The 13,045-nt window shown below is 47.8% G+C and overlaps 1 protein-coding gene across 4 annotated transcripts in view; it reads left to right on the forward strand.

Annotated features, from left to right (window-relative positions):
• Window positions 1-1,238: 1,238 nt before the first annotated feature.
• AURKC (aurora kinase C) overlaps window positions 1,239-13,045 on the forward strand; it is a 31,711-nt gene continuing 19,904 nt past the window's right edge. Inside the window, exons 1-4 of one of the 4 annotated variants that reach the window (XM_072764007.1) lie at window positions 1,617-2,035; window positions 3,064-3,244; window positions 3,583-3,709; window positions 11,155-11,250. In XM_072764007.1, the coding sequence (XP_072620108.1) occupies window positions 3,209-3,244; window positions 3,583-3,709; window positions 11,155-11,250 (259 nt within the window). In that variant the 5' untranslated portion in view covers window positions 1,617-2,035; window positions 3,064-3,208. Of the gene's footprint in view, window positions 2,036-2,953; window positions 3,245-3,582; window positions 3,710-11,154; window positions 11,251-13,045 lie in introns of all 4 variants that reach the window. The other 3 variants (XM_072764070.1, XM_072764185.1, XM_072764122.1) reach the window with 3 other exon arrangements.

Consider the following 13,045-nt stretch of genomic DNA (forward strand, 5'->3'; position numbering starts at 1 on the left):
TTTGTTTTGTTTTTTTACATAAAAAGTTACAAATCAGGACACGTGGATGGCTCAGTTGCTTAAGTTTCTGCCTTTGGCTCATGTCATGATCCTAGGGTCCTGGGATGGACCCCCACTTGGGGCTCCCTGCTACGTGGGGAGTCTGCTCCCTCTCCCTCTCCCCCTGCTTGTGCTCTCTCTCTTTCTCAAATAAAAATCTTTTTAAAGATTTATTTATTTAGATAGACATAGAGAGAGAGAGGCAGAAACACAGGAGGAGGGAGAAGCAGGCTCCATGCCGGGAGCCCCATGCGGGACTCGAGGATCGCGCCCTGGGCCAAAGGCAGGCGCCAAACCGCGGAGCCACCCAGGGATTCCTTCAAATAAAAATCTTTAAAAGAAGTTTCAAATTATCATGACCAAGGACATTCCAGAAAGTTATAGACTTTGTCTTATGTTCTTATGTGCTAAACTGTATAAGTTTAATCTTATGGGAACCAGAGAGGGATTTTTTTCCCCCTTTTCTTACCTCTATATCTGGAAAGCTCCTTTTTAGTTATTTTTTTCAACGAAGCAGATGTGCAATGTATGCTTGGGGTAGAAATAGAGCCCATGCTTTGAGGTTTTGCCAAGTCATTTTGACCTTGGTAAATGTTAAAGTATAGCTTCCCTGGGAGCCCAAGAGCAGAGCCCACAAACATGAAAAGTTGAAAATTTCCTTTATTTTATCAAGGCTGAACTCTCTTCCAAAGTTCAGTCATTGGTTGAAATGCCTATGTAACACATGCCTTGTGGTCTCATTGCCATTTTTTTTTCAAGATTTTATTTCTTTATTCATGAGAGACAGAAAGAGAGGCAGAAACATAGGCAGAAGAAGAAGCAGGCTCCCTGTGGGGAGCCCAATGCAGCACTTGATCCCAGGACCCCCAGATCATGACCTGAGCCAAAGGCAGACGCTTAAATGAGCCACCCAGGCGCCCCTCATCAACATTTCAAATTGACACTGCTGGTAACCTGAGTCTTTGAGTTTTCCTCCAAGCTTCCTCTACCTGCTCCTCCCTACCTCACAGAATGGCAAATATATTTTTTAGTAATCTGGGCCCATTACAAGAGAAAGAAGTTCATTCATTATATGAAAAAGGTCCTGAGCCAAAAAAGAAAAAAAAGGGGGGGGGGGCAGGAGAGTGTGCCATTCGTGAAAGGGACCTCCTTGGGAGGATTTTTTTTTTCCTTTGGGAGGATTTTTAAACTACTTTTTTGTCTGCTCCCTGAGAAGAGGATCCGGGAAGGTGGCACCAAAAAGGGGAAGTCCCCAGGCCAGCCTCGAGTGGAGGGCGAGTTCTGTTCTTTGTATTGATCTCCATCCTGATAAACATTCCTGCCTCCCGAGCCTGAATTTCCCAGGCACAGAATGGGGGCTCTCGCTCCTCCCCACTGGTGCTAATGAATGGTGCCCACTATAAAAAGGCAGCTAGGGTTGCTCAGTTGCTTGTGCTCCTTCCCCTGAGGGGAAGACTCCCCCTGAAGACCCGCCTTGCGAGGTGAGTTACAGAGGAGGGAAACCACATTACCCAGAAGGCACCTGAGGCGGCGCAGGCCAAGACAGCCCCGGGCAGGAGTGTTTCCTTCCGCGCACGTGGGCGGGACTTCCGAGTGTTTCCCTGCCGCCGCCATTTCCCTCGGCGGATCGCACTGGGACGGCCTTGACTTGCTGAGGACTGGGCGGGTACCGCTTCTTCGGCCTTTCGTGGGTAGCGAGCCGGCAAGAAGGCTAGGACTCGCCTTCGCGTTCTGTAGGCTCCGTGACCCTGTGCAGCGGGGGTGCCTCTCCCCGGCCTCTCGCCAGGCCACGGCCCCTGCAGCGCCCTCATCACCGCGGTTGCCACGGGCGGCGCCCCGAGTCGCGGTGCCTGTTACCTCGGGGGCGCTGCCGCTGGACTGCCACCAGTCGCCAAGTCTCCGGGGCACGCGGAGCAGAGGTGGGGCTAGCAGCGACCCCGGCGCTTGACCCCAGGGCCCGCGATGGCGGCGCCGCCGACCGGCCAGGCCCAGGTAAGTGGACGTCGGTTTCAGGGTTGCTGCTGCTCTGCGAGGGCGGAGGCCGGCCTGCAGGGGCCTGGCGTCCAGACTTCCCGCGACGCGTCTCCGCAGTCGTGTGTTGTGGCGTGCGGGGCTGGCGTGCCACCTGACCGACCTCCACGTCTGTGAGGGGGTTGGTCTCTCATTGCTCAGTAAGTTGTGGGAATGAATGATGCTTCTGCCGTTCTTAGAGTGAATTCCACCCCCTACCGCGACGCTGTTCCACCTGACCTCCAGCGGGCGACCTTGGGCGTCAGGGGGGGACAGCTTTGCAGACACAGAGAAGTGCATGGACAGAGGCCGACTTCGGTGGTTGTTTAGGGGTCTGGGAGGGCTGAGAGGTTGCCCTGGGTCCTCTCAGCCGCGGAGCCCCGTTGGAAAGGCGAGATCCTGCGGGTGGTTTGCAGGAGGCTCCACTCACCCTTAGCCAACAAACTTTGTGGTCAACTCCCCTGTTATATGTAGCCTTTTGTGCTCCCCCTCCCTGAGGTATCCTGGCCTCAGGGGGAAGTGGTGTCAGAGCTCAGGAAGGAAAAAGATGCCAGTGGTTCATTGTGGCACCTCCCCTTAGCTTGGGAGACCCAGGGGGCATCACTGCCCGCCATTTACCCAAGGAACTGCCACCCCCTCAGATGCCTTACCTGTGAGGAGAGTGATGAGGGCGATGCTCCTCTGTCCATGTTCACAAATATATTGGGGGTAGAAGCTTTATAAACTCCTTACTTTAATCACTCTGATTTTGCAGGAGTACCTCGATTACTCTTAAGTCTGTGCTAATTTGTGCTAATCTAAATCTCACCTCTGGTTTGTAAGATCCAAGACGTTGGGTGAATTGGTGGAGCACCCTTAGCCTATCATTGACTAGTATGGAGGTGATGAAATGTTTACCTCACAGGCTGTGGAAGAAACAATGAAAATCCCAGAACACGCAGAGCACTGAGTATTTTTTGTCTAAATCTCACAACTGTTATTGGTGAAGTGGGAACTATTATTGTATTGATCCAGACTGAGGCTCAGAGAAATGAAGTGATGTCTTCAAGGTAACACAGCTGGCAGAGTCGGGTTTCAAGAGTTTGGATGCAAGCCACAGGAGACTGACTTAAGAACTGAGGACTTGTAGTCCCTGTAACCAGGATGTGAAACCCTCAGCATGGGGCAGGCAGCTAGCAGGACCACTGAGGCTCAGGTATTGCTGTTGTTACTGATACCGTTACTATCATTATTCACTCACTCCTCTGATGTCCTAGAGCCCTTGCTGTCTGCATCTCCCAGTCCTCGCGTCATTTCCATTGTGTTGTGTGGCCTTCCAGTGGCTCCCAGGGAGGAGGTTTCTCCCATACGTTCCTATATTACATCCAGAGCATTGCCCACCTTCCCCTTGAGCCCTGCACAGAGTTTGGCCCTCAGGAGGTACTCGGTGATTCGAGCCTTGATCACTGCATCTTTACCAGGGATGTAGAGAGGAGCTGTGATCCCAGGCAACAGCCCCTAGGCCAACTCTGCTACCTCTGTTTGACTTTCCAGGTATCTGTGACCTTTGATGATGTGGCCGTGATATTTACCCAGGAGGAGTGGGGGCAGCTGGACCCGGCCCAGAGGACCCTGTACCAGGAGGTGATGCTGGAAAACTGTGGACTCCTGGTGTCTCTGGGTAAGTCCACCCGACTCCTCCATGGGGGTCCTGCCACCTCCTTGTCAGAGCACCCTGTGGCACCAGGCCTGGCTGGTCAAGAAGGCCTCTGGAGCCTTCCCCTGCCTCCTGCCTGCAGCTTCAGTCATTTTCTAGACTTATCTCTTTGTGCCTGCTCTCCTGTGTCTCTTTGGGCAAGAAATGGTTCTTCTTTGGCTCCTAGAAAGTAATGGGAGGAAAGGGGGCTGTTGGCAGAAGCCAAAGCCAGGATTCCAGCTGGGCCCTCTGAGGGGCTGATAGAGGAACTAGGAACCACCATGATTAGGTCCTGGCTTCTGGTCTCTTGTCCTGGCTTCTGTCTCTGGCTCTCTCTGCTCACAGCACTGTACACAGAAAGGTCTTTTCTGCCTCATCAGGTTGTGCCAGGACTGGCCCCCAGATTCCTCGTTTCCGCATCTTTGCATGCTTATGTTGTTCTCTTTCTCTGTCTGCTGCTGGGCTGTGTGGGGTGTCCTTGAGACAGGGATGGCCGCCCGAGCCGGTACTTGTCAGGACCTCCCACCCCAGTGCTTGGTACACACTGGCCTCTGTCTGAGGTTCTTATTTCACATTCCAGAGAGGGAGCTGACTGTGTGAGCCTGATTGGCTCAGGTGTCCTTAGCAGGGCTGTGAGTGATGGGATATTCTCCAAGAAGAGAGTGAGTCAGGCAGGCCTCCAGAAGGCCTTTGCCTTCAGTGCCAACAGGTATTATTCTAAACAACGTGATCTCTTAGAAAAGTTGGATAGGTTAGTATTTCGTCACAAAATGTTTAAGAATAAAGAGGCCCCTCTGTCTTCTGCTGACCTCATCACTCACCTTCAGTGTTTTCCCTGGGCTCACTCTGCCCTGGCCATGCTGGGCATCTAGTGATTTCCCCACACACGGACCAGCCTCTGGCCTCTGCTTGCTGTTGTGTCTGCCTGGTTGGTGTTCTTGGGCATTTCAGCCACTCACAAGGTCGCCCCTTCTGTGTAAAATGAACGCCTCGCCAGCTGTGTCCTGACCACCAGATCTCGTAGAGGCCCCTCCCCGATCCCTCTCACTTTCTCTCGTCATTCCGATTATAACTCTCTGTGCCCCTGGTTGTCATCCAGGGATGATGTCATCCCCCAGGGACACTGGGGCAGTGTTGTCACAGGTGGGACAGAGGTGTGCCAGGCACCTAGTGGGTGGAGACCTGGAATGCTGCCAGACATCCTTAAAATGCTCAGGACAGTTTCCTCCCTGCTTTCCTAGCAAAGCATTATCTTGACCTAAGTAATCATGCCCATGTAACCCGAATAGTTACGCCAGGTTGAGAAACTTGTTTCAGAGAGGTAGGAACACTTCATCAACTGGCATTGAGGGACACCCTGACATAATCGTTTCCTGCCTTCTGATTGTTTTTGATGACAAGTCTGGATTTAGTGCTGAACCTTCTTCACTCCTCCTTCCCTCCAATGGTTGGTACTTTTCCCTTTAAAACAGTAGCCTTGAGTTTGCAGCCCCGAATAGGCAGTATGTGCTCACTGGGACTTAACATTTGTATTCCATTGCCGAGTTTTCGTGGTGACCTGCTACCAAAGGAAGTGACTCTACGTTTCCCATTTACTGGACTGATGCAAGATTTCTTCTTTGAAGAAAATAAGAAAAATTAAATATGGGTCATGTTAGAAAGCAGTTCATAATCATCAGCACAGCTGAGATACCCTGAGCACTGACTAAGCAGGACTGTTTGGGCTTATTGGTGCTCTACTCATTTAAATTCCCACAGTATCCCACCTGTATGAGTTTGCACTTCTAAGGTTTTAATTTGTAGAGATGACTTAGGGACAGGCAATACAGGGAGATTAATGCTAGTGTACGTTTTACATATTTGTATGTATGTCTTTAGCATACGTACATATTTTGTGTGTGTACACACACGCACTCGCTTGAGCACACCTGTACATACATGCCTGTGTATGTGTGGTAGTTGTATGTATAAGACAAAAATGTTTTTCCTCTACTCGGCAACAGTTCTTGATATCAAAATCTTGTTTTCCGCACCATGAGTTGTGACATAACTACCTGGAGTTAGCACAGATCCCACAGGTTGGGGCTCAGTCTCCTAGGACAGCACCCCCACAGGCACCCCCGCACAGTCCACTTCAGATGCCAGGTTGTCACCTGTCCTGATCAACTGGCTGTAAATCAGAGATATGACCCCCTCCTCAGGGTTGATAATTTGTTAGGGTGGCTCACAAAACTTAAGAAAGCACTTCAGTATTATCTGTTAATGGGACGCCTGAGTGGCTCAGCGGTTGAGCATCTGCCTTCAGCTCAGGACATGGTCCTCGGTCTGGGGATCGAGTTCCGCATCGGGCTCCCTGCAGGGAGTCTGCTTCTCCCTCTGCCTGTGTCTCTGCCTCTCTCTCTCTCTCTGTGTCTCTCATGAATAAATAAGTAAAATCTTTAAAAAAAAAGCATATTCCCTGTTTTTTTAAAGGATTAAATTCAGAAACAGCCAAATGCAAGAGATGCAAAGGACAAGGTATGTAGAACAGCACACTGAGTTTCCATGGCCTCTTGGCTTGTCACTCTTGTGCCATCATGATGCGTTAACCAATCTGGCAAGCCACTGAAGCACTTTACTTGGGGCTTCTTGTTAAAGCTCCTTACAGGGGCCTGACTGATGAAATCATTGGCCGTTGATGACTGAACTCCATCTCCAGCCCTTCTTGCCTCCACAGAGGTTAAGGGATAGAACAGATTTTCTAGCGTTGTAATCACATGATTGCTTTCCCCGGCCCCTCCTCCTCAGGAGTTTTTTAAAAGTCACCTCAGGAACAAAATAGGATTCCTAATGCAAGAAAGCAAAAAGGTCCTGTGTCTAATTTCATCTTAGGAGAGGCCATCCATGGACATCTGCTGGGGTTGAAAGTTTTAGCCAGAGGGGGTGGAGTTGTCTTCACCATGAGGTGCCAGTGTGGGACCATGTTGTCTGGTTGTGTGACCATGGTATCCTTTGCAAGTTGATGGGGTCCTCAGCTTTTGCCATGTTTGGTTGAAACAGAGTGTTAATGTGAGGTGTGAGTTGGCCAAGAGGCTTCTTATTAAGGCAAGAGAGAGACCCATTTAGGGGTTTGTCATACTGGAATTTGGAAAGGAGTTATTTGAAGCAACCCTTATGTCTTTTACTTAAACCAGGTTTTGGAGGCATGTTTGGGGCATGAAAGTTCTGTGGAATATCTCTTCCCAGAGCCTAGCCTTGCATAATTTGAGAAGTGAAATGTGTGTGTCTTACAGTATTGTCTGCAACTCTGAAGGGAGTAAGGAATACAAGTGCCTTGTATTGTGGCCCTTTTATGTGTAGAGATGTGTGGTTTTGATTTTTGTTTGGGGTGTCTGTGAGACAAGAGAGTCTTAAGAGTTCTTTATCCCAAAGGAGACCATTTTTAGGCAGTGGCTCAACAGTTTATAATGAATTTGGAGATGGGACCATTTGTTCATCAGTGCTAAGATACCCCCCCCCCCCCCGAAGTTTGGCCAAGTAATGTTTCTCAAGTAATGTGTGATGGATAGTGGCATCCTTCTAATGGTTCATGAACTCCTGTAACTGTTCTCTCTGTTAAACTCAAAGGGCTTTCCAGGTAGCCAAAGGGCCTGAAGGAGGGCTGGCCCTCTCCAACACCAAAGCATCTGGCAAGGGACAGAGGATGGGAGAAGCTGCCACCTCCTACAAGTGGAGTTCTGCCAGAGGGCCCAGATTGGGTTCCGTTCTGTCTTACAGAGTCCTCAGTAGCTGTGCCGAGCTCGTGCTGTTCACAATATTTTGAGTAGACCTTAGTCTTTGTTGGCAAGAACCCCATTTAAGGTGGACTGATTTGTAACTAACAGTACCAGTGAGATAAAATTTATAAACGAGCCCCCAAATAATACTAAGTGTAGTATTAGCTGAAACTAAACTATCTCTAATATTAGTACTAGAGATGTTGGATTTGTATGTCCGTAATGAATGTGTGGAATGAATTTCCTCGGACACGGTTGTCATCGATGTGCCATCATAGCTGTGCTACTGGAGGAAGGTGGGTGCAGTGAAGATCTTGTCTGCAGAGATCATGTGCAGCGGCAGAGCTGTGGAGCCACGCTCACAGGCAGCCTGGGGAAGAAGTGTTCACCTTCGGGGTAGAGGCTGGCTGGCTGAGAAGTTGTCCAAACAGGTGCTGAACAGAACAGGGTCAGCCAGATCTGTAAGCTCAGAACAGTCACCGGGTTGTTGATTGGATAATGTTATTGATTTATTCATATGGAGTATTGGGTGTGTGGATTGTGTGAATCAGCTCTGGCTGCTTAAACAACAGCTTTGTTTTCACGTCATTCTGGAGACTGGAAGTCTCAGACCCAAGGTGCTGGCAGACAGATGATGATTTCTTCCTGGCTGCCACCTTTGTGCTGTGTCCTCACATGGCCTTTCCTCTGGCTTTTAAGGTCACCAGTCCTACCAGATTGGGGCCACATCCCCGTGACCTCATTTAACGTTAATTACCTCCCTACAGGCCCTTTCTCCATGTGTGAGCACATAGTAATGACACCTAGGGGCAGGCACACTCAGTGCAGCAGGAGCCCTCCTGGATGGGCCACCCTGTTAAGATTGTTGGAACCCACTGTGAAGTGCTTTTATTGGCCCCGGGGATCATTACAGACACAACTAGGCTGTCAAACGGAGAAGTAGTGTGGCAGTCATTCCTTTTCTGATTAGCTTTTATGTGAAGTTTTACTCTCTGGAGTCTCTTTTCCAGCTTCCATTGGGCCTATCACTATCTTAACTGGTTTTTGTGGGTCCCATTGTACCGAGTCCAATTAAGCACCAAAAATTTACTTAATTGTGTCAGGGCATCCTTGCCCAAAGTGGGGTATTTTAGGACAGTGGTACTCTGAGTAGTGGAAGTATAGGTGAGTCTATAGTTAGAGTGAGACATACCTATTTTTCCCCTGTATTTAGCTACTTTTTCAGTTTGGGCAGAGCAGTATTTAAGTTTAGCGGAATCTCCAGGTATAACTATGATTTGAGCCCCAGTTTTGTTTTTTTGTTTTTTTTTAATTTTTATTTATTTATGATAGTCACAGAGAGAGAGAGAGAGAGAGAGAGAGAGAGAGAGAGGCAGAGATACAGGCAGAGGGAGAAGCAGGCTCCATGCACCGGGAGCCCGACGTGGGATTCGATCCCGGGTCTCCAGGATCGCGCCCTGGGCCAAAGGCAGGCGCCAAACCGCTGCGCCACCCAGGGATCCCTGAGCCCCAGTTTTGATTAAATTTATGAAGTTTTGTCAGTTGGTACAATTTAGCAAATTCTGAAGTTAATTCAGAACCTGTATTGTGGAGTCAGAGAAGTCCGTCAGTGCCGTGTTTTGTTTTGGTGATACAATTTTTTTTGGAATATAAGTTTTGTTATGCTGTACATAGTTATTATATGTAATTTATCATATATGTTTTTAATATATAAATTTTGCATTTCCCATTGGGTCAAATTATAGACAGTGTTTTATTTTATTTATTTTTTTGTATATTTTTTTATTGGAGTTAGATTTGCCAACATACAGTATAACACTCAGTGCTCATCCCGTCAAGTGCCCCCCTCAGTGCCCATCACCCAGTCACCCCATCCCCCCGCCCACGTCCCCTTCCACTACCCCTTGTTCGTTTCCCAGAGTTAGGAGTCTCTCATGTTTTTATAGACAGTGTTTTAGTTCTATGTCTTACTTTGTTCTCTTTTATTTTTTCCTCTCTTTCTAGGAGTTTGTTTTTATTACTATTTTTAAGTCATTAAATAGTTTAGAATGAGTATTATATTTTCTAGGCCTGGTATTTCTTTGGTACATAAGTTCTAAAGTAGACCCCCCTCCTTTTTCTCTTGGGGCTTTAGCTTCCTGAAGCCCCATACTGACTTTGTCTCCTGCTGGTGAGAGGAGTGGGGGAGGTCCTGGGGCCTCTGGGCAGCAGCCTCCCTGAGATGGGCCCTGGTCTACAGCATAATTGTTTTTGTCACCTCTCTTGTCTCTGGTCATTTTCCTTTTCTTTGGATATTTACCTGATAAGCTTCTGGCAGTCCCAGGGGCTGGAGCTTACCTCTAGGGCAGCGGTGGTGGTGGCATCAGTATCCTGATTGTGTCAGTTTGGTTTCAAGGAGGAGACGCGTGACGTGCCAGTGGGCAGCAGCAGTCAGGAGTCCCCAAACTCATTGGCCAGGGGTTGTAAAGCCTGGAAACATCTGAGGTATCTTAAGAGGGAGCAGGAACAAGATATTCCATAACGTTTTTTCCTCCATTTTATATTGAACCCCGGGTCTCCACGAATGGGGTCTTTTATTCCTTGCTGGATTGAGAGTCACACTACAACAGTTAGGTAAGCAACAAATGGGAGATTTGTCCTCGAAGCAATTTAAGCCTGTTGTGCCATGGCATCTGAGGAGGGTGCCCCACACTCTGTTGGCAGTAGGTCCCTTATATCACAGGGAGCATGACTCCTGATGGCTGAAGGGAGAGCTTACTCCCTTTCCACTGCCTTATCACCAGACCCTGTCCTGAGTGGGTAGCAGATGTGAGCGAGATTTGCTCAGTGACAACTGATAATCTTGGGCTGTGGTTCAGGATCTTCCAGAGCAGCCTTCTGTGGGTCCTGGTGCCTCTACCCTTGACTCCTTGCAGAGTGCTGTGTCGTCTTCCCAAACACAGCATCTGTGTTTGGCTACATGTGACAGAGCAGCTCAGTCTTCATCCTGAAGGAAATTTATTATCTCACATTGGTGGGTGATAACCCAGCTGTGGGTTTCTTTACTTCCTCTCTGTGTTCTAGATCTTATAGGCAGGTTCCCTCACAAAAGTCCTGGGATGCTGCCAGACTACAGGAGCAGCAGATCCCCTTACTCAGCCATCCTGGAATAAAGCTTTCTAAAGTTGCATACCTCTAACTGTTGGTGATTGAGGAATGCCACTTGCAGGTTGGTAGAGACTGGTTTGTAAACCTTCCTTTAACGCCAGAATCATGTGGGGAGGTTTTAAAATCTACCGATATCCCGGCCTCACCAGAAATTTCCTTTCAGTTGGACGTGAACCCGACATCCCAGGAGATGTTGATGCACACATGGTTTGAGACTCACTTACCTGGGTTAATTAGAAAATATTTTCTGGGAGGGGAGGGGGTCATATTCCCTGGGATTCTGTGTGCTGGCAGTCAAAGGGAATAGGTGCTGTCTACACAGCCAGCACTACTGTCTAAAGTGTTTGAATCCCAGCACTGGACTTTGTGCCTGTTTCCAGGTGATAGGTTAGTATTTTGTTTGTGTGGATGGGGGTAGCTTCATTCCCGGGTCATATCCATATCCATTCTGAAATCCCAGACTAGATTGAGAGGTTTTATTTCTTTTTCACAAAAATCCTAGTGTCGTCTTTCTTTGTCTGTGAACAGGGTGTCCTGTTCCTAGACCTGAGCTGATCTACCAGCTGGAGCACGGGCAGGAGCTATGGATGGTGAAGAAAGACCTGTGTCAAAGCACCTATCCAGGTAGGAGCCAAGATGTGGGCAGATGGGAGACCCTGCAGGCTGGAGACTGGGAGGAGACCACCAGCCCTGGTCCCCTGGGGAAGCTTCCTGTTCTGGCCTCTTTGGTGGTTTGGAAGCCATGGAGCCCTTTAACCCAGAGTCGTCAGCGTGCCCAGTATGGGACCATAATGTTGGTCGTTCCTTCCACCTCCCAAGTTTCAGTGAATGGTCCTGCCACTCAAGCAGGTTAGAGGCTGGATACAGCCTCAGAGAATTCCTTACACCTCCACCTCCCTCAGTCCCTCATCCAGCCATTCCCCAGATCCTGTCCGTTTCACATCCTGTACATCTCCTGAATGCATCAGTTGCACTACCTCCATCAGAGCCATCCCCATGCTCGACCCACGCTCCCATCTTCTCTCTGGGGGATGCTGCTAGTCTCCTAACCTGTCTCTGCATCTGCTTGGTGCCTCTAGTCAGCTCCGTGTCTTGCATGAGCTAGCCCAGGTGCTCAGACTTTGTCCCAGATGCTTACCCAGTCGTGGATGTCTCAGTATATGACCCCTAAGGTGTCAGCAGGTCTTTATGTTGAAAGCACAGTCCACCACCTCTATTGTTTGATCCTCCACCCCACCACCCTCATTCGGGCTCTCGTGTCTGCAGCTTCCCCTTCCATCTAGCGGGAGGGGTCTTGCTCCTGGCCCTGGCCAGTCCCTTAACCAGAGTCTAGAGCACACCTTTTCAGGAAAATGTTTTCTTCATTCATACTCTTATTTCTTGTGTAATGTAACTTCATCCTTTCTCCACTCAACCTGCATGCTCTTGATTGTAGGGATTTTTTTTTTTGTATCTTCCTTATATTTACCTCATCAGTTAATAGGTGCTGTAGATATAATTTTCTACTTTTCAATATTGTTTTTTCACTCCTTTAAAGTACGTTTTATTGAATAGAGGTCTTATTTCAGTGTAATTTATGCCATTTCTTATATAAATAATGATTTTGTCTTGTATAAAAATCTTGCTTTATCCCCAACATCAAAAAGATACTGTTGAGGGGATTCCTGGGTGGCTCAGAGGTTTAGCTCCTGTCTTTGGCCCAGGGCACAATCCTAGAGTCCTAGGATCAAAGCCTGCATCAGCCTCCTGCATGGAGCCTGCTTCTCCCTCTGCCTGTGTCTCTTCCTGTTTCTCTCATTCATAAGTGAATGAATGAATGAATTAATATTTTAAAACAAACAAAAAGATACTGTTGTTTATTTTATGCTAATAATTTTTAAACTTTGGTTTTGTTGAGTAATGATTGACATACATGCAGGTTTCCCCACTATGAGAAATTAGAGCATCCTGTTAAACTTCTCATTAGCAGAAATGGCATTAAAGTTTAGAAGAAATTACCATTAATTTATATGGAAAATGTTCTGACCATTCGTGGACTCAAAATAATTTTTCTTAGAGTTTTCTGATACCTTTCATCATCTTGCTAACATATTCACAAAATAAATTGAAATGAAAGTTCAGATGCTCACACAGTTCAAATCTGTGGTGGCTTGATGTTGAGTGTAGTTTTGGTGAAAGAGCTTCCCCAGGTACATGCTGCCTCTAACAACTTGCTGCAAAACAGATAATGATAATAATGCTGAGCCTTATTTTTGTTTTTTGTGGTTTTTCATAAAAGTGAAAATCTTCTAATTTCTTTCAGTTGTAAAAACAGGTGCTTATGTAGGTCTAAAGAAGAAAATTAAAAAGGAAAAAATTGGTCTTGTGAGAACTGTAATGATTTACTCTCTTCACTCTCTTGCACATCGTAACAGCAATG

The sequence above is a fragment of the Vulpes vulpes genome, chromosome 1 (genome assembly GCF_048418805.1).
Source record: "Vulpes vulpes isolate BD-2025 chromosome 1, VulVul3, whole genome shotgun sequence".
NCBI lineage: Eukaryota > Metazoa > Chordata > Mammalia > Carnivora > Canidae > Vulpes > Vulpes vulpes.